This window comes from Lolium perenne, chromosome 6 (genome assembly GCF_019359855.2).
Source record: "Lolium perenne isolate Kyuss_39 chromosome 6, Kyuss_2.0, whole genome shotgun sequence".
Classification (NCBI taxonomy): Eukaryota; Viridiplantae; Streptophyta; class Magnoliopsida; order Poales; family Poaceae; genus Lolium; species Lolium perenne.
The window spans coordinates 169438284-169465400 of NC_067249.2; the positions used below are offsets into that span (position 1 = coordinate 169438284).

At 46.0% G+C, this 27117-nt stretch overlaps 1 protein-coding gene, 1 long non-coding RNA gene and 1 other non-coding gene across 5 annotated transcripts; 2 read left to right on the plus strand and 1 right to left on the minus strand.

Annotated features, from left to right (window-relative positions):
• Positions 1–17925: 17925 nt before the first annotated feature.
• Positions 17926–22561, plus strand: LOC127306971 (uncharacterized). Of its 3 annotated transcripts, none has more exons than XR_007854998.2 (6): positions 17926–18887; positions 18992–19359; positions 19448–19563; positions 20455–20521; positions 21302–21381; positions 22047–22561. It is a non-coding gene; the product is annotated as an uncharacterized lncRNA (long non-coding RNA). The 3 variants fall into 3 exon arrangements; XR_011747437.1 differs by lacking the exon at positions 20455–20521 and having other exon boundaries at positions 17936–18887; positions 18992–19146; positions 19325–19359; XR_011747436.1 differs by lacking the exon at positions 20455–20521 and having other exon boundaries at positions 17933–18887.
• Positions 22562–23654: 1093 nt separating this feature from the next.
• TRNAA-UGC (transfer RNA alanine (anticodon UGC)) lies at positions 23655–23727 on the plus strand. Its single transcript has one exon. It is a non-coding gene; the product is annotated as a tRNA-Ala (tRNA).
• A 2320-nt stretch (positions 23728–26047) lies between these two features.
• LOC127306973 (uncharacterized) lies at positions 26048–26788 on the minus strand. Its single transcript, XM_051337675.2, has one exon. It carries the CDS (start codon positions 26530–26532, stop codon positions 26287–26289), a length of 246 nt encoding a protein of 81 aa, XP_051193635.1. The 5' UTR covers positions 26533–26788; the 3' UTR covers positions 26048–26286.
• Positions 26789–27117: the final 329 nt, after the last annotated feature.

Here is a 27117-nt window from a genome sequence, read left to right on the forward strand (position 1 = left end):
CATGCTTTTATCCTTGCATCTAAACCACCTCCAGGTGATCCAAGGGAAACACTATACAATATGGCGGTAGCAGGAGTTGGAGCTATGGGGACAGCGTTTGTATCAACGCCTCCCGAAGGAGCGGCAAGACAAAATAGTCCACGACCCGCAGCAGCAACAGCGGCAGCACCTGAAGGACCAAGTGGAGCAAGAGACACAGCAGCACAAGCAAGAGTCGACAGAGCGCGCAGAGAAGGGATCATCGGCAATCTCCGGAGCTGACCGACGAAGATATGTGTGGCTTGCCATGCTTCACGAGGAGAGTCCGGAAAACTCGAGTCCCCTCAGGATTCAAGTTACCCGATAATTTCAAGAAGTTCGACGGCCTTCAAGATCCAGAGGACTGGCTAGTCGACTATCTAGAGACGGTGAAGCTGACAGGAGGAACTAGGGCAACAGCCATGCAAAGCATCCAGGTGCATTTGAGTGGAGCCGCACGATCTTGGATAAAGAAACTCGCTCCAGGATCCATCGACAGCTGGGAAAGTTTCGAGGATGTGTTCGTCAAGAACTTCAGGTCCACGTGCAAAAAACCCGCGTCGTTAGAGGAGTTGAGAGCGTGTCGACAAAAGCCAGATGAGCCAATGAGGAAGTACATCCAGAGGTGGAATATCATCAAAAATTCGGCAGAAAATATATCTGACGAGAGAGCAATAGATGCGTTTGTCGCAGGAGTCAGGCGTGGAGATTTTGTCGAGGACTTGGGAAGGACCAATCCAAAGACAGTATCCGCGTTAATGGAGATAGCAAATAAATGGGCAGATGGAGAAGACGCTGTCCACAACAAACGACACAGGTCGCCAGAGGAGGACCGCGGTCGAAACTATCAACCGAGGCGAAGATTTCCTCGGCAGTACCAGAATTACGACGCTCCAGGACAAATTTCGGCAGGTTTTCGGACAAACACAGGAGGAAGCAACAGAGATGATTACCAAAGAAGCAGTGAACAGCGAGGTGATAACAGGGATGATTCACGCAACAGGCAAAATAGCGGGCCTAGGTTCCCAAGACCTTTTGTCTCCCCTGAGGAGATGATGAATGGACCGTGCCAGATGCATTTTTTCCTCGACAGCAACGGTAAAAGACAGTCAGGGCACTTGCAGAAAGATTGTCGAAATTTTCAAGCAATGTTGCGGTATGCAGAGAACGCTAATGCGCGGGCAGCACAAAGAAATCCTCGAGAACCCAGAAGCGAGATTCACTTGCCGCCTCCTCCCGCGATTACAGACGACAATCGGCATCAGCTCAGAATAGCGGCAGCACCTCCACCACCACCTTATGTTGATCCTAACTCCAACGGAGCAGTGTCGATGATTCAGAAAGGAAGGCCGTCTAATAGAGCTCAGAAAGTAATCTCACGACAGGTGTTTATGGCAGAGAAAATGCCTCCACCAACAGTTGAGTACCTTAATTGGTCAGGACAAGATATCGGCTTCACAATAGCAGATCATCCGCAGCAAGTTCCTCGACCAGGGCAGTCAAGACTTATTCTCGCCAGCGATTATCGCGGGATTTGATGTCTCTAGAGTGTTAATAGATGGCGGCATCAGCTTAAACCTTATGTATGCAGATACATTGAGGAAGATGAACATATCCTTAGCAAACTTGAAACCAACAGACACAAGGTTCCACGGCATCACACCGGAGAAACCAAGTTATCCATTGGGAAAGATCAATCTCGACGTTCAGTTTGGGACCCGAGAAAATTATAGAATCGAGAGGCTCGAATTTGAAGTCGTGGATTTTCCATCGCAATACCACGCTCTGTTGGGACGACCAGCATATGCTAGATTTATGGCGGTGCCACACTATACATACCTGCTGTGGAGGATGCCTGGACCAAAGGGACCAATCACAATCAAAGGAAGCTTCGCCTTAGCCGATAAGTGCGACAAGGATTTTCACCGGTTGTCAGAAACCTTCGGGATGCAAGCTGAGTACTTGGCGTCAAAAAGTATGACTGATTACGACGTACTGCCAGACGTTGGAAGGCCAAACAAAGAATCAACTTTCAGTACCGAGAAAAATTCAAAAGAGGTGCAGATTCACCCGACAGACCCAAAAATACGACATCTATCGCAAATGACATGGATATCGCATAGGAAAGCGCGCTCGTCGAGTTCCTCCGTGAGCACTGGAAAATCTTCGCATGGTGTCCAGCTGACATGCCAGGAGTACCCAGGGAACTTGCCGAGCACCACCTAAACTTGGATCCACTAGCGAGACCAATCAAACAACCTTTGCGGCATTTTTCAGAACCAAATCGCAAAGCCATGCTGTCAGAAATCAATCGACTACAAGAAGCTGGTTTTATCAAAGAGATATTCACAGAAGCCACATGGGTAGCAAATCCTGTGCTGGTGCCAAAGAAAAACACTAAGGTCCTTCGCATGTGCGTCGACTTTACGTGTGTCAATAAACATTGTCCAAAGGATCACTTTCCCCTTCCGAGGATCGATCAAATTATCGACTCCACGGCTGGATGTGAACGTCTTTCCTTCCTGGATGCATATTCTAGTTATAACCAGATCAGATTGAAAGAAGAAGATGAAGTAAAGACCGCGTTTATTACACCTTACGGCGTGTTTTGCTACAGAACAATGCCCTTTGGTCTAAAAAATGCGGGAGCAACATATCAAAGGATGATGCAGAAGTGTTTGGCGACACAGATTGGGAAGAACGTGCAAGTATACATTGTTGATGTCGTCATAACATCAAAAAAGGGGGCAACGCTGATCGAGGATCTCAAGGAAACCTTCGACAACCTTGATAAGTTCTGCCTCAAACTGAACCCGACGAAATGTTCCTTTGGCGTCCCAGCAGGAGAACTTTTGGGGTTTTTAGTCTCAGCAAGAGGGATTGAAGCAAATCCCGACAAAATACAGGCTATCGTAACAATGAGGAAGCCAACAAAGTTGAAGGAGATACAACAGCTAACGGGGCGAGTCGCAGCTCTGAGCAGATTCGTCGCTAGGCTGGGAGAAAAAGCACTGCCATTTTACGCTTTGATAAAACAAGGAGATAAATTCCAGTGGAACGAAGAAGCCGACAGAGCTTTCGAGGATTTGAAGCGCACAATTTCGACACCGCCAATTCTGGTGGCGCCAAAAGAAAGGGAACCTCTCCTGCTATACATCGCAGCCACGCCCCAAGTGGTGAGCACGGCGCTAGTTGTCGAAAGGGAAAAAGAAGGAAAACTCCACGGCGTGCAGAGGCCAGTATACTTCATCAGCGAAGTTTTATCGCCATCAAAACAAAGGTATCCGCAGTACCAAAAGATAGCATATGGAGTGTTCACGACAGCACGAAAATTGCGCCACTATTTTTCGGCACATCCGATCATAGTGGTCAATGAAGCTCCCTTGTCAAATATACTGAACAACCCAGAAGCTACGGGTCGTGTCTCCCTTTGGGGAATAGAACTTTCCCCTCGGGACATCACGTATGAAAAAAGAAAAGCAATAAAATCGCAAATACTGCCGGACTTCATCGCAGAGTGGATGGAGTTGCAAAATACAGGACCTCCAGATTTGTCGAGAACCTGGACCATGAACTTCAACGGGTCCAAAAGACTAGAAGGAGCTGGCGCAGGAGTAGTACTCATATCACCTGAAGGCGACAAGTTGAAGTACATCCTTCGGATGACGTTCCCCAACGCATCTAACAATGAAGCAGAATATGAGGCCCTCATACACGGGATGAAGATGGCGAAAGCCTGTGGTGCAACCCGACTGAAAATCTTTGGCGACTCACAGTTGGTGGTTCAACAAGTTATGAACCAATGTGACGCAGTCAATGATAGCATGATGGCATACAAGGAGGTGTACAACGAGCTCGAGAAGTTGTTCGATGGATGCGAAGTAAATCATATTAGTAGATTGAGCAACGACGAAGCCGACGTTCTTGCAAATATCGGGTCTCAATGCCTTGCAGTCCCGCCAGGGGTATTCTGGGAAGAGATAACAGAAAGATCCACTAAGTCGACAAAATCAAAAAAGAAGGAAAAGAAACCCTCGGGGGCTACCAAGGAAAAGCAAGAGGAAGAAGAAGAAGATCAGGACCTGGTCATGGTGATACAGGTACCATGGATGCAGCCGTACATATCATACATCCTCAGGAAAGAAATACCCGACGATCCAGTCGAGGCAAGGCGAGTAATTCGACGCTCCAAAGCTTTCACGGTGGTCAAGGGAGAATTGTATAAGCGAAGTATTTCAGGCGTCTTGCAAAGGTGCGTCACACCAGAAGAAGGAAGAATAATTCGAAGGATGTACACGAGGGAATATGTGGCCACCACGCAAGTAGTCGAGCTATCGCAGCCAAAGTTTTTCGGGCAGGATTCTACTGGTTGACAGCAATCGAGGACGCCAAGGACATAGTAAGAACTTGCGACGCGTGTCAAAGGTTTGCCGCAAAACCGCACTCTCCAGCAGAGCTAGCACCAATACCATTGTCATGGCCCTTTGCTCAATGGGGACTTGATATGGTGGGCAAGTTGCACAAATCCTGGCCAGGAGGAAAGGAGTATATGCTGGTAGCTGTCGATAAGTTTACAAAGTGGATAGAAGCGAAACCGATAAATTCACCGCACGGAGCATCCGCAGATAAAATTCGTAAAAGGCCTCGTCTTCAGATTTGGAGTGCCCCACAAAGATCGTCACAGACAACGGCAGTAACTTCACATCCCATGAATTCAAAGATTATTGCGAAGAGGTGGGTATTAAGCTGAACTTTGCGTCAGTTGCACATCCTCAAACCAATGGGCAAGTCGAGAAAGCCAATGGCATCATCTGCAATGGCATCAAGAAACGTTTGTTAGGACCACTGGAAAAAGCTCGACATACTTGGCCAGAAGAACTACCAAGCGTGTTGTGGAGCATCCGAACAACACCAAACACAGCAACGCAGGAAACTCCGTTTTTCCTGGTTCATGGAGCAGAGGCAGTACTACCAATCGAGATAGAGCACAACTCTCCACGTGTCGCTGAATATGATGAAGAAACGTCGACAAGAGCGCTAGAAGACGACGTCGACGCACTTGATGAAGCTCGAGATGAAGTACTATCTCGCGTAACCAAATATCAACAGGACTTGAAGAATTACCACAGTCGACGTTTGCGGCCAAGATCTTTTCAGGTGGGAGACCTAGTTCTTCGACTCACGCAAAAAAGTCATGAAAAACTCGAGTCACCATGGCTTGGCCCTTACATTGTCACGGAAGTAATCGGAGGAGGAGCATACAGGATAAAGGACAAGAAGACAGGGGTGGAGGAGCCAAACCCTTGGAACGTGGCGCAACTTAGGCGGTTCTACGCCTAGAGTCGAAATATAGTCCTTGTAAAACTTCAATGTACTGAAACGCCCGCGAGTTTTCAGACGCACTCTTTTCCTTTTTCGGGGCACCGAGTGGGGCCGGAGAAGGTTTTTAATGAGGCGGGCTCGCGGTGCTGCAATATAATAAAGATAGTGGTAATATAACTTTTCTTCTTTATCGACATGACCAAAGTCTTTGCTCCGGCGAATTTCAATATAGTTCATCGACAAAAGAAAAGCCTTGCCTTGGTATTCAAATACCTCGTGAGTCAATAAAAATACAAAATAGTACTCAATAAAAAGCTCGGGGGCTCATATTCGCCTTAAATATATAAATGCCTTGGTTCAAAACCTCGCAAATATACAAATATAGTAAAGAGTCACCGAAACACTCGGGGGCTAGACAAACAGAGAAATATAATGATTGCTTTACAATATGGTCATGGATTACAAAGAAGAAATATCTACAAGAAGAAAATAACTAGTCTTGATTCAGTATGTCATCAAGAGTAACTCTGTTTTCCTCAGGAGCAGCACCAAGAAAATCGGCATAATGGCCATCCGCAAAAAAGTCGGCATCCATCCGAAGCAGGTCCTCAATCATTTCTTCGGCTATGGGCGTAACCTTCGTGTTAATCCTGTCAACACCAACTCTCCGACGTTTTACCTTTTGGTGAACCTTCTCGACAACCTGGGTAAGGTCAAGCTTCGAGTGGCAGATCTGGAGCATGATAAGAGCAAATCTGGCGCCAGCTACTAGTTGAGCTTTGACAAAATCATGGATACTGCGAGCATCCTTGAACCTTTCCATCAATTCAGGAAGAGTTTTTGGTTGGACGTTCCGAGGAAACATGGAGTTGTAAACCATGGACAAGGTCTTGGTACAGAAGTCAAGGAAATCGCGAGTTTGAGAGGCGCGATCTTGAAATCTGACAATTTGGCGGGTCCTCTCTGGGGTAGCCCAAAACAAAGAACCATGGTCCAGGGAAAGATTAACAAGGAGGCTTGTCCTACCATTTACCCTCTCTTCCTCGGCAGCAGCATCAGTAAAGGCACCTATCAAAACAAAGAAGTGGAAACCTTTAAGAGACAATAGCATGAAGATGAAAGATATCAGAGGATGAAACAGGCATACCCGACATATCTGCACTGGCTTCATTCATTAATTCGAGCATGAAATTTTCTCGAGTAGTCGCCTTTTCAGCCTCGGAAACAGCAATTTCCTTAGCAGCCACGGCCTCGCGAGCCTGCTGGAGAGCAACTTTTTCGGCTTCAGATGACTTGCGAGATTGTTCCATCATCATAAGTGTTTGCTTCTTCGCATACTGAAGCTGCTGTCGAAGTTCATCCAGTTCTTGCGACAAGGTATCGTCGACAGGTGCAGTATCAGCAAAAGCTCTCCTCGCGCAAGAAGAAGAAGGCGACACATTGGAAGGAGCGGAAGTTGGAGTATAGTTATCAAATATCAACTGAAATATAAACAGGATAAAATCAAATGACAAGCAAAGATAGAAGTTTTTCATTAATCTCTTGGAATAATTACAAGGGCATTACAGTGGAGCTAAGGAAATACGTGTCGCCAAACGACTACTTTGGCGACAAAAGCAAAAGAAACAAAGAAAAACAGAGGCATGCAACTAGACCTCCGGCCTTGACGAGCTAGGAGTCGACGCTGGCTTAATCCCGAGATAGGCCAAGATCTTCTTCGTGTTAGGCTTGGCTGCCTTGATCAGCGACTTCCACCTTGATTGTTCTATTTGCTCGGTGTCGCCAACTTTCATCCAGTCGATAGTCTGTCGACTGTCAGCAACCAAGGCGACAGTGTTTTCAACGGCAACCTTCATATTCTCTTGGCGCATCTTTAGTCCAAGGTCTTCCGGTGTATTGAACATCTTGGCAAGATTGAGGAAAGTCGCAGGCTCCTCTTTCTTCGGGAAGAAGTAGGGGAACAATGCCGACAATACTGTGCTAGCATTCGACACACCCTCACGAATCTCGGACCCATGAAGCTCCAGATAGGAAAGTGCGTCAAGAACAGGATCATCGACAGGATTTGTCAGATCAAAATCCTGGTTTGTTTGGGCTGTCAAGGAAACAAAGCATTAGTGAAAAGACAAGAAATAACGATTCTCATAAAAAAAGAAGAGATCAGCAAAATTACTGAAAGTGCGGCGGCTCTGAGTTTTCAGGCGCTTGAGGATTCCTTCTTCACGAGAAGCTTGCGCAGCTTTGTGCTCATCTAAGGCAGCTGTAGCATCCTCAAGTGTTTTCTGCAGTTCCTCGACACCAGCAGCTTTCGCCTTGGCTTCATCAGCTTCGACCTTGGCTTTGCTAGCAGCGAGTTCGGCTTTCTTGCGAGCCGCCTCACTTTGCTCAAGTTTTCGAGCAAGTGCGTCGGCGCGCTCGTTGGCCTCTGCAAGTTTCTCTGTCGAGATATGGAAAGGAGAGAAAAGAAAGATCAAAAATCGCGACAAGCAACAGGAGTAAAAAATCAAGGAAAAACAGCAAGTACAAAAGTCGTTACCTTCGGCTCTATTAGCATATTCACGGTACCCAATAAATTGGGAACCGATGCGGAGAAGATCCTTGATCATAGGCCTTAGTTTTCATAATCATTGTCCATAGCAGTAGCTAGATGGTTATCTTCTCCTCATTGTGCTATCATGTTAGATCTTGTGAGCTGCCTATCATGATCAAGATCATCTATTTGTAATGCTACATGTTGTGTTTATTGGGATCCGATGAATATTGAATACTATGTCAAGTTGATTATCAATCTATCATATACGTGTTGTTTATGTTCTTGCATGCTCTCCGTTGCTAGTAGAGGCTCTGGCCAAGTTGATACTTGTGACTCCAAGAGGGAGTATTTATGCTCGATAGTGGGTTCATGTCTCCATTGAATCTGGGACAGTGACAGAAAGTTCTAAGGTTGTGGATGTGCTGTTGCCACTAGGGATAAAACATCAATGCTTTGTCTAAGGATATTTGTGTTGATTATATTACGCACCATACTTAATGCAATTGTCTGTTGTTTGCAACTTAATACTGGAAGGGGTGCGGATGCTAACCTGAAGGTGAACTTTTTAGGCATAGATGCATGCTGGATAGCGGTCTATGTACTTTGTCGTAATGCCCTGATTAAATCTCATAGTAGTCATCATGATATGTATATGCATCTCTATTTGTCAATTGCCCAACTGTAATTTGTTCACCCAACATGCTATTTATCTTATTGGAGAGACACCACTAGTGAACTGTGGACCCCGGTCCATTCTTTTACATCTGAAATACAATCTAATGCAATCTCTGTTCTCTGTTGTTTTCTACAAGAAAACATCATTCTCCACACCATACGTTTAATCCTTTTTTTACAGCAAGCCGGTGAGATTGACAACCTCACTGTTAAGTTGGGGCAAAGTATTTTGGTTGTGTTGTGTAGGTTTCACGTTGGCGCCGGAATCCCTGGTGTTGCGCCGCACTACACTCCTCCACCAACAACAACCTTCACGTGGCCTTCATCTCCTACTGGTTCGATAACCTTGGTTTCTTACTGAGGGAAAACTTGCTGCTGTACGCATCACATCTTCCTCTTGGGGTTACCAACGGACGTGTGCTTCACGTGTTATCAAGCACTTTTTCTGGCGCCGTTGCCGGGGAAATCAAGACACGCTGCAAGGGGAGTCTCTCACATCCAATCTCTTTACTTTGTTTATTGTCTTGCTTTACTTTATTTTATTTTCTGTTTTGTCTGCTTTCTTTATATAAAAAACACACAAAAATTAGTTACTTGTTTTACTTAATTCGTTTTTGCTTTACTTATTTTTATTATTGTTAAAATGAATACTCCTGAGAACACTAAGTTGTGTGACTTCACTAGTTAGGCTTAATGGAAAACAACAAAAATATTAGAGATCTTTATAGTATTTATCTTGAGTTAGGACATGAGGTGTTTGAAGAGAAAATTAAAAAACCTATGAAACTTTATATGCATGCTAATGGCAATGTTGTTAGTATGAATGCTTTGAACACCATTGTTGCTAATGCTATGGAAAATTCTAAGCTTGGGGAAGCTGGTTTTGAGGAGCATGATATTTTTAGTCCCCCAAGCATGGAGGAGAAAATTAATTATGATTACAATATGCCTCCTATATATGATGATTATGGTGATGAGAATAATAATGATAGCTATCTTATTTAATTTGCTCCCACTACAATTAATAGTAATGACTATGCTTATGTGGAGAGTAATAATTTTATGCATGTAGCTCATGATAAGAATGTTTCATGTGATAGTTATATTGTTGATTTTGTTCATGATGCTACTGAAAATCTTTATGAGAGAGGACAATATGGTTGTAGGGATTTTCATGTTACTAAAACACCTCTCTTTTTGCTTAAAATCTTGAAGTTGCGCTTGTCTTGCTTTCCTATGCTTATTGCATTATGTTTACATGAATTGTTTATTTACAAGATTCCTTTTCATAGGAAGTGGGTTAGACTTAAAAGTGTTTCTTATTTGCTTTTGATGCTCTCTTTTGCTTCAACTCTTATTTCTTGCGAGAGCATCATTAAAATTACTGAGCCCATCTTAATGGCTATAAAGAAAGCACTTCTTGGGAGATAACCCATGATGTTTTTATTTTACTACTATTTTGTTGTGTCTTGGAAGTTGTTACTACTGTAGCAACCTCTCCTTATCATATTTTTGTGCCAAGTAAAGTCTCTAATAGTAAAGTTGATACTACATTTGGATTGCTGCGCAGAAACAGATTTCTTCCTGTCACGAATTTGAGTAGATCTCTCTGTAGAAGAATCAAAAAAATCTGCAAATTTACATGCGTGATCCTCAGATATGTACGCAATTTTCATTAGTTTTGAGCTTTTTAATCTGAGCCTGTTAAGTGCCTCTAAAAAATTCGTCTTTACGGACTGTTCTGTTTTGACAGATTCTGCCTTTTATTTCGCATTGCCTCTTTTGCTATGTTAAATGGATTTTTTTGTTCCATTAACTTTCAGTAGCTTTGGGCAATGTCCAGAAGCGTTAAGAATGATTATGTCACCTCTGAATATGTGAATTTTTGATTATGCACTAACCCTCTAATGAGTTTGTTTTGAGTTTGGTGTGGAGGAAGTTTTCAAGGATCAAGAGAGGAGGATGATACAATATGATCAAGAAGAGTGAAAAGTCTAAGGTTGGGGATGCCCCCGTGGTTCATCCCTGCATATTTCAAGAAGACTCAAGCATCTAAGAGCATCTCCAGCCGTTTGGGCTCCCCACGCCCAAATCCGGCGATATTGTCGTCCGGATTGGAGGAAAATTTGGCCTGGGGAGGCTCATCTTCCCAGCCGCGAGCCCAGGATGGATGTAACGGACTTCGGCGAATTCAGACAAAATTGGCAAGTTCATTCAAACATAAGCGAAATTTAATGATATTTAACATATAGAGGCGAGTTCGTACATAAATAGGCCAAATTCGTACATATATTTGAATTCGGCGATTGGCAAACTAAACTTAAACTAAATAGCGGCCTACTACATGCCGAAATGGCGGTAGAAGGACGTGTAGTCGCCGCCGTCGTCGTCATCGCTCGAGCCGGCATTGTCCTGGGGCGGCGGAGCCTCGTACCAGCGGCTCGTGCCCTGGCCAGCGTCGCCGGTGCGTGGCGGCGACGGAAGGTACATGTCGTCGTCGCTGCTCTCCTCAAGCTTCACCACCTCCCTGGGCACGGCGTTCCTAGCGGCGGATGGTGCGGCAGCGCGAATGGCGAGTTGACGCGCGGCGGCCAGATCCAGCAGTCGCCGCTGCTGCTCCGCCTCCTGGCGCTCGCAGTCACGCCTGGACCAGTCCAGTGCGGCGTCGTCCGCGCGCTTCTCCTCCTCCATGTCCTTCAGCGACCTGGCGATCGCCTCCGCCATCGCGGCGTCCTCCGCGCGCTTCGCCTCCTCCTCGGCGAGCTGGTTTGCGGCGGCCTCTTTCTTCGTCTTCTTCCGGCCGCTCTGCGGAGCGGAAGGCTGGTCGCGGATGACGAGGGCGCCGCTGCTGCGCCCTCTGGTCGGCGGTGGCGACGCCGCTTCCTTCTTGACGGTCGCCCACTCCTGCTTGACGGTGGCCGCCGTCGACCCGCCGGACCTGGACGCCGACCGTGAGCCAGACGAGGAGGAGGATGACACCATCCTCCTCGGCATCCACGAACTACCGTGTCGGCGCGACACGGTAGGCGCCACCGGCGGTGGCATCCCCAGGACGGGGGAGTTCCCGTCCTCGATGTGCGCGAGCACATTTTCGAGGGTGCGGTCAGGCGCGCTCCACCATCGGCGGCGGCCGGCGTCGTCATTCCTTGCCGGAGGAGGAGGAGGGTCGTCGTACGCCCGGATTTCGCGTTCATACCTGCGCCGGAAGAACGCGATCCACGATTCGCGGTTCCCGGGGTAGAAACGCGGATCCGCGCACTGCTCGTCACTGAGAGTGGCGAGCACCTCGTTGATCGCCGTTTCGAGTGCGGCCCCCCCCCGTTGGTGGCGGCGGGATCGGCACACCGCCTGCGCTCAGCCTCCATCCCCCCCGGTGCGCGGAAGTCCGGCGGCGCCGGGTAGCCCGCCGCGTGGAGGAGCCGTCCCTCCCATTGGTGGAGAGAGCGGCGGCCAAAGCCGTTGTTGGCCGCACCGTCGTTCGCCATTGCTACCTCTTCGAGTCCGGGGGAAGATTTGGTGGAATGCGAGAGAGAGGAGAGGTGAATGCGAGGCAGACGCGGTAGTTCGGCGATAAATAGAGGTAGGCGCGCGTGATACCGAGGCAACGGCATTAACTCGCCGTGTGGAAGATACGCGGCCAGCGAATACTGACCGGCGGCAGGCTTTTACAGCGCGCGGAAGACGATGCGATGAGGACGACGATCGTGGTCTCTCGCCGACAAGTTGGGGCCACCAGACGCGTGGGAAGTTTCCTCGACGTTTTGCGCGCTTTCGTTTCGTCCGGAGTCCCCGACCGCTCCCCGGGGGGCCGGGGATGGCGTGGGATCGCCGGATGAATTTAGGCCCAAATCCGGACGAAACCGAGGAACCGGGGGCGCGACTGGGCCGAATTACGCCGTCCGGATTGGAAAAACGTCCATCGGGGGCCTAGTCGGGGAGACGAGTGGAGATGCTCTAAGCTTGGGGATGCCCAAGGCATCCCCTTCTTCATCGACAACTTATCAGGTCACCTCTAGTGAAACTATATTTTTATTCCGTCACATCTTATGTGCTTTACTTGGAGCGTCTGTTTGCTTTTATTTTTGTTTTTGTTTGAATAAACTCGGATCCTAGCATTCTTTGTGTGGGAGAAAGACACGCTCCGCTGTTTCATATGAACACTGGTGTTCTTAGCATTACTTTTAATGTTCATAGCGAAGGTTGAAACTGCTTCGTTCATTGTTATTTGGTTGGAAACAGAAAATGCTTCATGTGGTAATTGGTATATTGTCTTGAATAATTTGATACTTGGCAATTGTTGTGCTCAAATAGATCATGTTTAAGCTCTTGCATCATGTAGTTTGCACATATTAATGAAGAACTACCATAGAGCTTGTTGAAATTTGGTTTGCATGATTGGTCTCTCTAAAGTCTAGATATTTTCTGGTGAAGTGTTTGAACAACAAGGAAGATAGTGTAGAGTCTTATAATGCTTGCAATATGTTCTTATGTAAGTTTTGCTGTACCGGTTCATACTTGTGTTTGCTTCAAACAACCTTGCTAGCCAAAGCCTTGTACCGAGAGGGAATACTTCTCGTGCATCCAAATCCTTGAGCCAAAATCCATGCCATTTGTGTCCACCATACCTACCTACTATGTGGTATTTTTCTGCCATTCCAAAGTAAATTACTTGAGTGCTACCTTTAAAATTTCATTCCTTGTCTTTGCAATACATAGCTCATGGGAAAATAGCTTAAAAACTATTGTGGTAAAGAATATGTAGCTTATGTATCTTATTTCTTATAAGTTGCTTGTTGAGCGGTAACCATGTTTCTGGGGACGCCATCAACTAATACACCTTTGTTGAATATCATGTGAGTTGCTATGCATGTTCGTCTTGTCTAAAGTAAGGGCGATTTATCATGATCAAATGGTTTGAGTATGCATATTGTTAGAGAAGAACATTGGGCCGCTAACTAAAGCCATGAATCATGGTGGAAGTTTCAGTTTGGACACTAATCCTCAATCTCTTATGAGAATATTATCTGTTGTTGAATTCTTATGCATTAAAGAGGAGTCCATTATCTGTTTTCTATGTTGTCCCGGTATGGATGTCCTTAGTTGAGATTTATCAAAAACGAGAAATCAAATGCGATCAATCTCCTCGGGCCTTTGTACAGGCGGCATAGAGGTACCCCTTTGTGACACTTGGTTGAAACATATGTTATGCAATGATAATCCATGTAAATCCAAGCTAATTAGGACAAGGTGCGAGCACTATTGGTATTCTATGCATGAGGCTTGCAACTTATAGGATGTCTTATGCATAACACATATGAATTATTACTGCCGTTGACAAAATTGTTTCTATGTTTTCAAAATAAAAGCTCTAGCACAAAATAGTAATCCATGCTTCCCTCTGCGAAGGGCCTTTCTTTTACTTTATGTTGAGTCAGTTTGCCTACTTCTTTCTATCTTAGAAGCAAACACTTGTGTCAACTGTGTGCATTGATTCCTACATACTTGCTTATTTGCATTCATCATATTACTTTGTGTTGACAATTATCCATGAGATATACATGTTGATGTTGAAAGCAACTGCTGAAACTTATATCTTCCTTTGTGTTGCTTCAAAACTTTCTATTAAGAATTTATTGCTTTATGAGTTAACTCCTATGCAAGTCTTATTGATGCTTGTCTTGAAAGTACTATTCATGAAAAGTCTTTGCTATATGATTCAGTTGTTTAATCATTGTCTTTACCATTGCTTCGAATCACTTCATTCATCTCATATGTTTTACAATAGTATTGATCAAGATTATGATAGCAGCATGTCACTTCAGAAATTATCTTTGTTATCGTTTACCTACTCGAGCGTGAGTAGGAACTAAGCTTGGGGATGCTTGATACGTCTCAAACGTATCTATAATTTCTTATGTTCCATGCTAGTTTTATGACAATACTCACATGTTTTATACACACTTTACATCATTTATATGCATTTTCCGGCACTAACCTATTAACGAGATGCCGAAGCGCCAGTTCCTGTTTTGTGCTGTTTTTGGTTTCAGAAATCCTACAAAGGAAATATTCTCGGAATTGGACGAAACGAACGCTGAGGGTCTTATTTTTCCACGGAGCTTCCAGAAGACCGAAGGAGATACGAAGTGGGGCCACGAGGTGGCGACACCACAAGGCGGCGCGGCCAAGGAGGGGCCCGCGCCACCCTATGGTGTGGGCCCCCCGTGCCTCCTCCGACTCTGCCCTTCCGCCTACTTAAACTCTCCGTCGCGAAAACCCTATTACCGAGAGCCACGATACGGAAAAAGTTCCAGAGACGCCACCGCCGCCAATCCCATCTCGGGGGATTCAGGAGATCGCCTCTGGCACCCTGCCGGAGAGGGGAATCATCACCGGAGGGCTCTACATCATCATGCCCGCCTCCGGATTGATGCGTGAGTAGTTCATCCTTGGACTATGGGTCCATAGCAGTAGCTAGATGGTTGTCTTCTCCTCATTGTGCTATCATGCTAGATCTTGTGAGCTGCCTATCATGATCAAGATCATCTATTTGTAATGCTACATGTTGTGTTTGTTGGGATCCGATGAATATTGAATACTATGTCAAGTTGATTATCAATCTATCATATATGTGTTGTTTATGTTCTTTTATGCTCTCCGTTTTTAGTAGAGGCTCTGGCCAAGTTGATACTTGTGACTCCAAGAGGGAGTATTTATGCTCGATAGTGGGTTCATGCCTCCATTGAATCTCGGACAGTGACAGAAAGTTCTAAGGTTGTGGATGTGCTGTTGCCACTAGGGATAAAACATCAATGCTTTGTCTAAGGATATTTGTGTTGATTACATTACGCACCATACTTAATGCAATTGTCTGTTGTTTGCAACTTAATACTGAAAGGGGTGCGGATGCTAACCCGAAGGTGGACTTTTTAGGCATAGATGCATGCTGGATAGCGGTCCATGTACTTTGTCGTAATGCCCTGATTAAATCTCATAGTAGTCATCATGATATGTATATGCATCTCTATTTGTCAATTGCCCAACTGTAGTTTGTTCACCCAACATGCTATTTATCTTGTTGGAGAGACACCACTAGTGAACTGTGGACCCTGGTCCATTCTTTTACATCTGAAATACAATCTACTGCAATCTCCGTTCTCTGTTGTTTTCTACAAGCAAACATCATTCTCCACACCATACGTTTAATCCTTTGTTTACAGCAAGCCGGTGAGATTGACAACCTCACTGTTAAGTTGGGGCAAAGTATTTTGGTTGTGTTGTGCAGGTTCCACGTTGGCGCCGGAATCCCTGGTGTTGCGCCGCACTACACTCCTCCACCAACAACCTTCAGGTGGCCTTCATCTCCTACTGGTTCGATAACCTTGGTTTCTTACTGAGGGAAAACTTGCTGCTGTACGCATCACACCTTCCTCTTGGAGTTCCCAACGGACGTGTGCTTCACGCGTTATCAACACTCTCAACAATGATATCATAATTGAATACATAAATATCATCTCTTCACTATGCTACTCCGAACCACTCTACGGTTGGATAACGAACACCAATTCACCGTGTAGGGCTGCAAAAGCACTCCTTAAAGTTTGCATTCCAAACCTAGGGACACCCCACTCTGTCATTTTGAGCATCCAAAGATAGTACTAACAAACACCACAATTTCATAGAGACATCCAACTCAAATTATAACTCATGATAAGTATTTCTATAATCATTAGCCTAAGAGACACACACGGTGCGCACACTATTACCTTCACACCGTGGGGCAATGTTTCTCCGGAGATCACAATAATAAAACCACTTGAGTAGCGTAATATATGAAGAGTAACATCTACTTATTCAACTAGATTACAAATCTCATGATCACATAAAGATCACACCATGGGAGAGAGAGATAGACCACATACCTACCGGTAAAGCCCTCATCCTTGGGGGAGAACTACTCTTCCTCATCATGGGAGTCAGCAACAGCGATAAAGATGGCGGTGGAGTCGATGGAGATGGCTCCGGGGGCAATTTCCCGTCCCGACAGGATGCCGGAACAGAGATTTCTGTCCCCCGAAACCTGTCTTCGATGGCGGTGGAGGTACGTAAAGTTTCATGGATGGAGGCTGATTGATTTAGGGTTTTCGCGTCGGGAGCAATATATAGGCGAAAGACGATGTTGGTGGGCTCCCGAGGGGCCCACACCACCCCTAGGCGCGGCTAGGGGGCCCGCGCCTAGGCATGGTGTGGCCGCCTCCTGGCTCTTCTCCGTCTCTGCTTTGGACCCCGTCTTTGTGTCGGGAAAATATGAGGTTTGGCTTTTGTTTCGTCCAATTTCGAGAATATTTCTTGTACAACTTTTCTGAAATACAAAAACATCAGAAAATAGGAAATGACACTGTGGCATCTTGTTAATAGGTTAGTTCCATAAAATGCATAAAAATATCACGAAGTGTAAACAAAACATATAACAATTGGTGTAAAACAAGCATGGAGCATCAAAATTATGGATACGTTTGCAACGTATCAAAGGGCGAGGGCGAGTACCCTTCGGAGACGTGGCGGACAGGGACCCCGCCGCCGTCGGAATCGACGGAGATATCCTCTTCCACCCCTGAGTCCTCCTCGGCGCCGCTGGATTCGGTGATGGAAGTGTAGCCGGCGTCCGCGAAGGAGGCGTAGCGCGTACCCCACGTCGTCGGCTGCCGCAGCGGAGATGTCGCGCTCAACGTCATCGAAGGGGGGAGGCGGTGCGCGGGATTTGTCCGTGCCCTCGTCGGCGAAGAAGGGGTCCATGGTGGTGTGATCGCGGGAGTCTGTAAGAGGCGGAGGCTATGGGCGGGCGCGTGCTGGTGCGGCTCTGGGCCGTGGGAGTCTAGTGCTCGTGACTAGCTTCGAGTGCGCCGTCCGCGTGCGTTTTGGATTTGGACTTTTGGAGGATTATTTTGACGGTGTGCTTCGCTTGCTCAGTTGCTCCGCCACGCGGAGTATCTTTATTTTTTCGCCTCCTCTCATTTCAGCAACCAATTAATTAGTTAGAAAACTGGCTCATGATTTTGACTCATATGTATGCCTGAAACAAGAGATTTGAATTAGTGACTGAATTTACTAAATTTATGGAATAGCTAAATAATATATGGATTGTTCATATTCGTTGTTGTCCTAACTAATTGATAAGTTCTTGGAATGTAGCTATTAGGGCATATTGAATATGTGCCCTCAAATGTACATAGATATGTACCCTCAAAGCTATATACCTATTAAGGCACATTCTCTATGTGCCCTCATAGGTATATAACTACTATATTAAAGCTTAACAAGTTCGTTTTTTCTCAGATTTTTGGTTAAATTTGAGGCCTCATCCTTTGCTGATACGTGTGTCTCTGTGTATCCGTTTGTTTTCATGTGTACATGCGGGGGTGCCTTGCTTTTCCTTCTTGGTTTACCTCTGTCTCTTTTCCCTTTCCTTTGCTTCTTTCCGTGTGGCTCTAATATTTTGTTGTGGACCCGTATCATCTCTGTTGGACTTGGACCAGACCAACATGCTCCTGCCGCTGTTTCGTTGTGAGTCCATGCAATTCGAGGTAAAGCGGTGCGGTGCTACCGCGTGTCATGCACGAAAGGTTCCCAGCACGACGCGCGTCCCGCGTGGGCCCTTCCTGCCTGCGATAGAGGGATTTCCTTCCCCCACTATTCTCTCCCCCTAAGAAAAAATCTCCTGTGTCATCCCTGAGCTGTCTCACCCCCGCTCCTCCTCCTTCTCTTCCTCGCCGTCGGCCGGAGAAGGGCCGAGGGAGAACGTGCTGACGGGGTCCGGGTGCGTGGGGTTAGCGGCGAGGATGGAGCGGCACTCAACGCAGCGAAACGGAGGCGGCCGGCGCCGACCGAGTGAGCCGGTCATGGTCGCCAGTGGAGGCGGCGGCCAGCTGGAGCACCGGGCGAGGAAGGTGAGCAGGCCGGGTGAGGGATTCCTACGCCGGCGGCAAGCCGTCGATGCGGGCACAGGGACGGCTCCCCATGGCGGCGCAGCAGTGGAAGAGATGGAGGAGTCCGCCCGTGGTCCTCCCCCACCAGCACGAGGCCACCATGCTCCTCCAGCTTCTCTCGCGCCGCCTTGAGGTCGGCACGCCGCCATGGCTCCAGCCCTACCGCCGCGAGGTTGTCGTGCCGCCCCTGCTCCTCCCCACTGGAGGGGCGCCGCAGGTCCTCACCTTGTCCATCTCACAGGCGCGAGGCCACACCGCCGTGGAAGGTCATGGATGCCACTCGCCCGTGTGAGACCTGCGCCGCCAGCCTCCTCCCTGCTGGGCTATGTCCTCACCTCCGGGACTGATTACAGGTGGATCTGGTGATTTTTTCTTTTATCTTTGTTTCTAAACTTTGACTGATTAACCAGTGGCGTGTGCAAAGTTTGTTTGTTGATTTCCTGAAATGTTGCCGTAGACGCAGGTTTGGAAATTCCCACTCCGGCTGTAGGATGTCATTCAGCTCGACATCTTCAGCGAACGTCGTGGTGGGATTGTTGGTGCTCCCTGCTGCTGAACTCTCTGGCTGCCCAACTGTTGACCTGCCTACCCGAATGCGTCGGGATGATCCAGGTTTTCTCCAACATTTTCCAACGTTGACAGTTTGATCTTGGAGCTGCAGGTTTTGTGCAGCGGGAGTATGTGGTGTTCCTAGGTCTTCTTAATTTATCATATATTTTTAGTGCTACTCTGAAGTGTAGCTGAACGTGTCTGTCTAATTCACTGAGTAGTTGTGCCCACTCCCTTGCAGGCCATTTGCAACAGGTTGCAATCTGACCAGATCAGGTTTATGCTAGCATTTGCTTTCAACATGTTTGATGGAATGTCCTATATGCTAAATTAGTAATCTTCAGTTCGCCATACATGACTGTAGGATGCAGCTTCCGATGGTGTGCTTGGTGCAAGAGAGTGGTGTTAATATTACCACGAAATAGGCTTTATGTCAACTGTTCTTGAGGTCTATTTTTAAAGGGGTCCTATGTACAAAAGGTGAGTTATCAGAATTAAGGTTTAGTATAGTAGTTATCCTTTATCACTATAAGTTGCACTATTTGGGTTACATGTGAGGTTCTTACATTTAACTTTTAGGCATGGTCTTTGCAGACTAACAGCTACTCCAAAATGCATGCTTTTGGTTCAGATTTACTTTCCCTTCTACGCACACTATTTTAGCTTCCAAAATTGTCAGCAAATATCTGTCAGAAATGCTCAGCCAACAATGTTTCTACCTTCTTAAATTGCACATTTCTCAGAGCATTGGTTTCCCATTCATACAGATAACTTTCAGTACAATATTGTTAAAAAAGTGGTTATCACAGACAAGATGATGTTTACATCTTTGCTTCTCCTAAAATGTGGATTATTCTAGCTCCAAATACTATCAGAAAATGATAATCACAGTTGCTGATTTAATGATGCTTCCATCATCATCTTACATATTTACATCTAGAGTCATAATATACCACAGGGTTTCCCAATTTATGCATCTATCTGTAAGATGAATAGTAAGGACTATCCGCTAGCTACTAGACATGATGTCAATTTAGTTTTGTTCAGATTAGATTATGATGTGCAATGGGAAGAGATATTGCTGCTACATTTGGTCTTTAGCAATAGTAAATTCAGGTTTTTCTCGCTGCAGCTATTCAGCCAAGAGATATTGCTGCTACAAATTTACAGTTGACACATGTGCTTGCTTGCCAGGATATATACTTCTTTCTCTGACATATACAGATCATCATATGCATCCTTTATTGGATATGAGTTTTCGAGTTGTGTTTAACTAGCATCAGTTATCTCCTTTTCTTTATGAACAATCCAATTTTTGATCTCAATTATTTATGTTGTTGCAATGCTCATCAAATTCCTTTTCATTACCAGCTGTTATTTCCCATGAATCTATGAGGGGTTCTATCCACATACGTATTGTGAGGTACTCCAGAAATAAGTACGTAGCGTTGCCTCAGCTTACTACCTTTTCCCTATGCACAGCCCACTTGAATGATCAGAAATAATTTATGGTCCTTCTGGAACAAATATACTACTATTATCTAGATTTTCTGTACAATTTCGTCAGCACAATTCCCTTTTTTGGTATCAACATGATGTCGCTACTTGCTCTATGTTTGTAAGCTATACGAGCATTACTGTTTTCGACACAAAGAAAAACTTAATCAACTTGGTGCATATATACCTTTCATAGAAACCCACCTAGATGTAAAGGGTGTTACCATATTGTTGGCACCACTCTGTAGCCTCTAGCCTGCAATATTCTTACCTTGGTACGTTCATGCGTCAGTGAAAAGAAGCAAAAAAATTGGACTCTATTTCAGTATGGACATATGTTCAAAATGGATGTTTCGGTGAACCGGCACTCTTTTGAATTGTTTTGTGAAAACATGAAATTTAGTGTAGAAGTGCAAATGCAATAAGCTGTATTGGCTGTTCAGGCCATGCTATCTTTGCTTTTCAAGTATTGTACTACTTGATCCTCAGTTAGAGATTAGGCATTGCAACTTCATGTGTCTTGAGTATCCGTGACAGTTTTACTAAGACCTCTCTTAGTCTGGTTCTAACTACTACTTTCATTTCGATAGGACACCCCCACTTTCTGCTATGTATTGATTTTTCCCTCAACTTTTTGAGTGCATTACCCATCTCCATGGTTTGATATTGACATATATAGCAACAAAGATACTATGAGATAGCAATTGTTCTTTCTATGCAGTATATAGCTTCTTTACTTAATAAGATGGTGTAGAAGCCACGGCAGGAGTTGTGTTTGCTGCCACAAAGTCAATACAAAAGGTAACGAATATAGTATCTGTAAGATGGGTTCAAACACAATTTCTTAAAAGAAAAAATTAAAAGACTTACCGTTGGGAAGGATTTAATAGATTATGTATTATCTTTGTCTAAAATAGCAACATGAGTCGTTAGTACCGTCCTGGTGGGATGTTTAGACCGGCATCCTTACAGGCCTTTTTCCAACTTCACTGACCTGCTATTTTTTCTTCCAAGGTCATTTATCTGTTTTCGTGCAAAGTATAATGATTCTAGCCAAGCTCCTGCAGAAAATTTTACATTTTCCAAAAATATCCTTACAATTTGTTCATCCTGGGATTTATAGGTCCCCCTTCATTGAAAATCACATAAAGAACACTTCACCACATGCTGTCTTTGGTATGAGATCTATAGGTTATTTCTTGCATCAGGTTATCGATCCACTTCCCCTATTCACAGAATCTTTGATGTCACTTCTTTTTCCAAATGTGTATACATACTTGAACACAACAAGCAATATTCATATTTACACCAGCAGCATGCATTCATTTTAGCTGAACAGATAAATTAAGAGAGAGTAAATAAATAATTGTCAGTCTGAGTTTCTTGCTATCACTACTTTGAGCCTGTCTTAGAAGCCAAACTTTTGTTACACTGATGTCTTCATGCACATCAGTTTGTTTCTGCAGAGAAAATTCTGAGAAGGTCTCAACTTATTTATGAATGTGAGGCAGCCGGACTATAAATCAGAAGTGCCATCAGTTACATTTCGCTAGCAGGCATATGGCCTATATCTGCAAGTGTGACCTTTGGTAGTTCCTTCCGAATCCTTGGTTAGTCTAGCAACGTCTGATGCTTAGAAACAGGAAATGTGGAAGGCAATAGAGCAGTCAGTCAGTCAGATGTCTGACAAAAATTTGTCTCACAAGGAACATTGTCAGAATATTTTGCAATTGCCATGGGATGCAATCCATTTTTGAAGGTTTGGACAACTGGATATACTGGCATCTGCCTGAGCTTCATCACTCTGTTCAATTTAGAGTTGGAAGCAAACAACACAATAGTTGTAGGTACTATGGTGGTGTTGTGCTCTATCTCATGCGGTGAGCATGCGTTCTTTTTGCTCAAATTCAAACATTGTAACACACGATTTTGCTGGACAATTTATTTTCATCCAATTCTACAAACAATATTTAAAATCAAATTTATTTCAAGAAAACAGACAATTTAATTAGTACCTTAAAATTACCATCAATCAGCCACTATATGGCGCGGCGTGCCGCCGCGCCGATTATTGCTAGTAGCTATTAGGGCACATCCAATATGTGCCCTAATAGCTACATACCTATTAGGGCAATCCAAAAATTTGTCCTAATAGGTATATCTTTTGGGGCATTTTAGATATATCTTATTAGGGCACTTAGAAAAATGTGCCTTAATTTAAAACATTTGAAGGCATATAAAAAATGTGCCCCTAAGAATGTGCCCTTAAATGCTTACGTAGTGTAGTGATTGCGGGTGACTAGCGCGTCTTGTGATGCCGTGCCACTCTCCCAGCGACAATTCTTTTTGCGAAAACGCAAAAGGCTTGTATTTCGATGCATTGATAGATAAAAAAGTTTATATGTACAATGTCCAGAAGAAGGACCAACCGTACAACTCAATCCAAAAGACCTAATCTAGGGGAGGAGTTGGCGAAGCCCCCGGGCGCCCGCGTCCACCCATTGTCGCGCCTCGGCCTTGATGTCACTAAGCAAGGAGGCCATCGAGGGACGCGCGTTGTCAAAAACCGCAACGTTTCTGTGCTTCCAAATCCACCACGCCGTGAGCATGATGAGTGACGATATTCCTTTGCGGAACTAGCGTGGGGTGGTCCGCACCACCAGCAACCACCACTCCGCGAAGTCACCCTCAACGTTAGGAAGCCTAGCGGTGGATCGAATCCAAGACATAACCTTAAACTAAACGGTCCTAGAGAAGGAGCAGCCGGTCAGAATGTGCTCCATAGTCTCCACTGAATTCTGACCCAACAATTCGCCGAGCACAAGCAGCACTGGTAAGATGAAACCAGACAGGGCCACAGCGGTAGAGGGCACTCATCAAGTGAACAATCTCTACCACTACCAAGTGCTGTTGTTTGCACGCGATTCATCCAGTCTGGACTTTGAGGTGTGCGCGTAATGTCTCAACCTACATGAACTCGCCACAAGGGGACGGGCGTTCATATTACTTACCCTTGAAAAGAGACAGAATTTCAGTACTATAAAACATCTTAAGATTTCGATATTACAACAATGGGGGATGTAGCTCAAATGGTAGAGCGCTCGCTTTGCATGCGAGAGGCACGGGGTTCGATCCCCCGCATCTCCATTTTTTTTCCTTTAAAAACATCGTAACCTATTTACGGGAGCACATCTTTGATTAGACTAGACCTTTCTAGTCAGGCATTTTCCTATTAAAGCCCAATACCTATTTGCATATCATTCACCTTCCCATCCCTTCTTTTGGCCCATTATTGATCAGGCTCAGTTTCCTTTCTGAACATATTTTCTTTGAAGCCTAGCTTCAGTTCAGCCTCTACACAGTTGCTTCTCTTTTTCTACCCACATCTTTTGTTAGGCCTAAGTCTGTTGTTACCTTCTCTTTTTTTTTTTAACAGGAGGACCTAGGGCTTCATTTCTAGAGCGGTGGAGTTACATTTTACAGAAAAGGCCAGCAGGCAATAGAAAATTACAATCCAGCCCTTGCAAATTGCATTGAGGACCTCCAGATAAAATTGAAAAAAGCGATCAGGTCCAGCTCCATCTTCACCGCATCGAAACTCACCGGAGTCAACCTCTGCGCCGCCATGGTATCGGAATGCCTCTCTGCTTGGGCATGGCGTTCACGTCAGTGTCAACGATTTTGGTCAATACACCCATGGCAGATGTGATCGAGGAGATAGTCTTCGGTTCACAATTTGGTAGCAGGAGTGGTTCTGTTGTCCGGCTGTGTGTGTCATGTGTTCCCGTCTTTACGACATCTTGTATGTCTTGTTGTGATTTAGGTGTGGCTTGCCGTTGCTCGGTTTTTATCTGTTTTTTTTCTCATTTTAACCGAGTAGTGTGTGAGTACCTTTTTCTAACCGTTGAATGGATTTAAAACGTTGACCAACGGGGGAATGATCCCTCCCTTGACTATACGTTGTTAGGTAGAAATAAGACTCTCTCCACGGATGGACGCTAGGATGATAATCCGATTAAAGTTCGCCCCTCCTGCGAAATTACCGCGTGATGGGGATTCGAATCCGGGTGGGCTGGCTGCACACTCGCCTTGCCTTGACAACTGAGCTGGAACTCAGTTCTCAACCGTTCAATGGATTTAGCTGTTCTCGTGCAAACATTAGAGATTTCCTTATTTTCCTCGATCGCAATGGCCAATGAAGACGTATACGCGAGCACATCATTCGTCTCATCTATCCCCAATGATCGAAAGCATCACCACAGGCTGGCTGTCCCCGTCCCCATTTCGAATGTCATTCCTCGTCCCGTGGGCAGGCGTGAAGAAGCAACATCGCTCTCATGGGTTTGACGACGATTCATGCCACCACGCGAGATCTGCAGGACCACAGCTGATAATTTTCCTAATCGTAAGACGGGTTGCGATTATTGTTAATTCTGGCAGTGATCTTACTATTGTCACGTTCTGGAGCAAAGTACGGTGCAAGTTCCTGTTCTTCACGTCACCGGGAGCAGCTGATTTTCATCAGTAGCCGCGCCAACACCAACAGGGATATGACGATACAGCAACCCAACTGTAGGAACACCATTTCTCACTGGAGCTCACGTCCGATCCCGCGTTCTGCTGCGCCTCCCGCGCCGGTTCGTGACATCAGAGAGGCCCGGAGCATACGGAGGAAATCGACGGATGGATGGATGGACGGGCTGATGGGAAGGCAGTGCAGTGCAGGCTCCTTGCTTTCCCCGGGGCCGGGGTCTTCTTCTTCTCCGGAGCCTCCCCCGGCCTCTACCTTCCTGCTTCCAATGGCTTCACTTGGTCAGCCGTCGCCATGCTTTGGTTCACCTCAGAATTCAGACCAACTCTGCTTATCGCCTTTCTTCCTACCTATGAAACCGCGTCCCCATCTTCCTTCCTGCGCGCGTTTTTTCAAGATTGCCCGCTCTCCTTCAACATGTAAACTAGCATCGCATGCATGTTCACTGTGAACATGGCGATTCAGACTATTCTTTTGTCGACTGGAATCTTAACAACTACACTAGGAGATATCACATACGTATATGCTTGTCCCAAAAACAAGAAGAGCATCATGCTCCTCAAGGAAAAATTCCCAGTTCAGAGAGCCAGAGGAAAATGCCCTTGCCTCTTGAAGCAACCAGTGACCATATGAGTCCATGACACAGCTTGCGGTTGCTCCTGAAGGAAAATTTGATTATACGATCTCCAAACCAAGGAAAAAAATTAAATACATTCTCCACGGTGAATCTACAGCTTTTTTAGCCGTGCTCTTCCCAGTTCACCCGATACTACGGGCTATGGAATCGTAGTTCGGGTCAACAAACCTAGCTAGTGGCCCCTTTGCTCGTCCTCTTTCCGATGATCTACTTGCCTCTATATGTAGCAAAACAATCTAGCTGCGCGCGCATATTTTCATTCCGCGCGTCGCAGATGAACACGACGCACCAAACGCAAAGAAGAAGAATCTCAACCCTGCAGATCGTGGTGTCTACATTAGCAAGAGAGAGCATGGAAGCGCACAGAGCCACTACAGCTACAGGGGGCTCTTTTCTTCCAAAAAAAAATTGCAGCTCCTAATTAAAGCATTAAAGAAGCACACAGAACGCCGATCACTAACTACAATAAGATTCCCCACACGAACCAGCAACCACCTAATCGAGCACCACCTAGCTAGCGAGCGCGATGTGCATCATACTATACTAGGACCAAGTCGGCGGCGGGGCGGCCGTCGTCGAAGTTGAGCGCGTAGCTGAGCGCGTCGTAGTGGAAGCTGCTGAAGCGCTCCCGCCTGGCGCCGCCGCCGCGCCACCTGCGCCGCTCCGACTGCAGACGCCGGACCGCCGCGCGCAGGCGCCAGTACAGGCCCCGCACCAGCTTGCTGCTCCGCCCGCTCGCCACCGCCACCACCCCCGCCTCCACTGCCGCCACCACGGCCGCCATTCCCCCTTGCGCGGCTCGATCTGCTGGCTAGAGCTGCAGACGGTGCTCTATCCTCTCAGGCTCTACGCCTATACTCCCCGAGCTGTGCTCTGCTGAGCTATGGTGTCCAGTGTACAGTGTGGTAGGTTGGTCGAACTCGAAGCAGGCAGTGTGGGCAGAGAGGATATGGGATAGGTGCGGAGAGAGCGGGGAAAGCGTATATAACGAACGAACGACCTGCCAAGCCTTTTTGCTCCGCGCATCGCCCTTTCAACGCCTCTGCCTGGTTCCGTGTACTACGGCACGGGTCCACCGTCCACGGTACCTCTCCATGGCTCCACTTCACTACCATCATGAGTGAGGTGGGTAGGTAGCAGGAACGCAAGCCCACTTTCACCCAAGGTATGGTTGCCCGTTTGAGAGGCAATGCAGGCTAGGCTAATTGATGCAAATCTTAAACAGTGTCAGTATCTAGAGTAAGTAGTAAAATTCATCGATCTAAAACAAATACCTAATAGTAAAATTTACGGTTCCAAACTAGGAAAACGTACTTAGTACAACTTTCTGTGTTTAGCTTTTCATAACAACATAATGCCTTGGTTATTT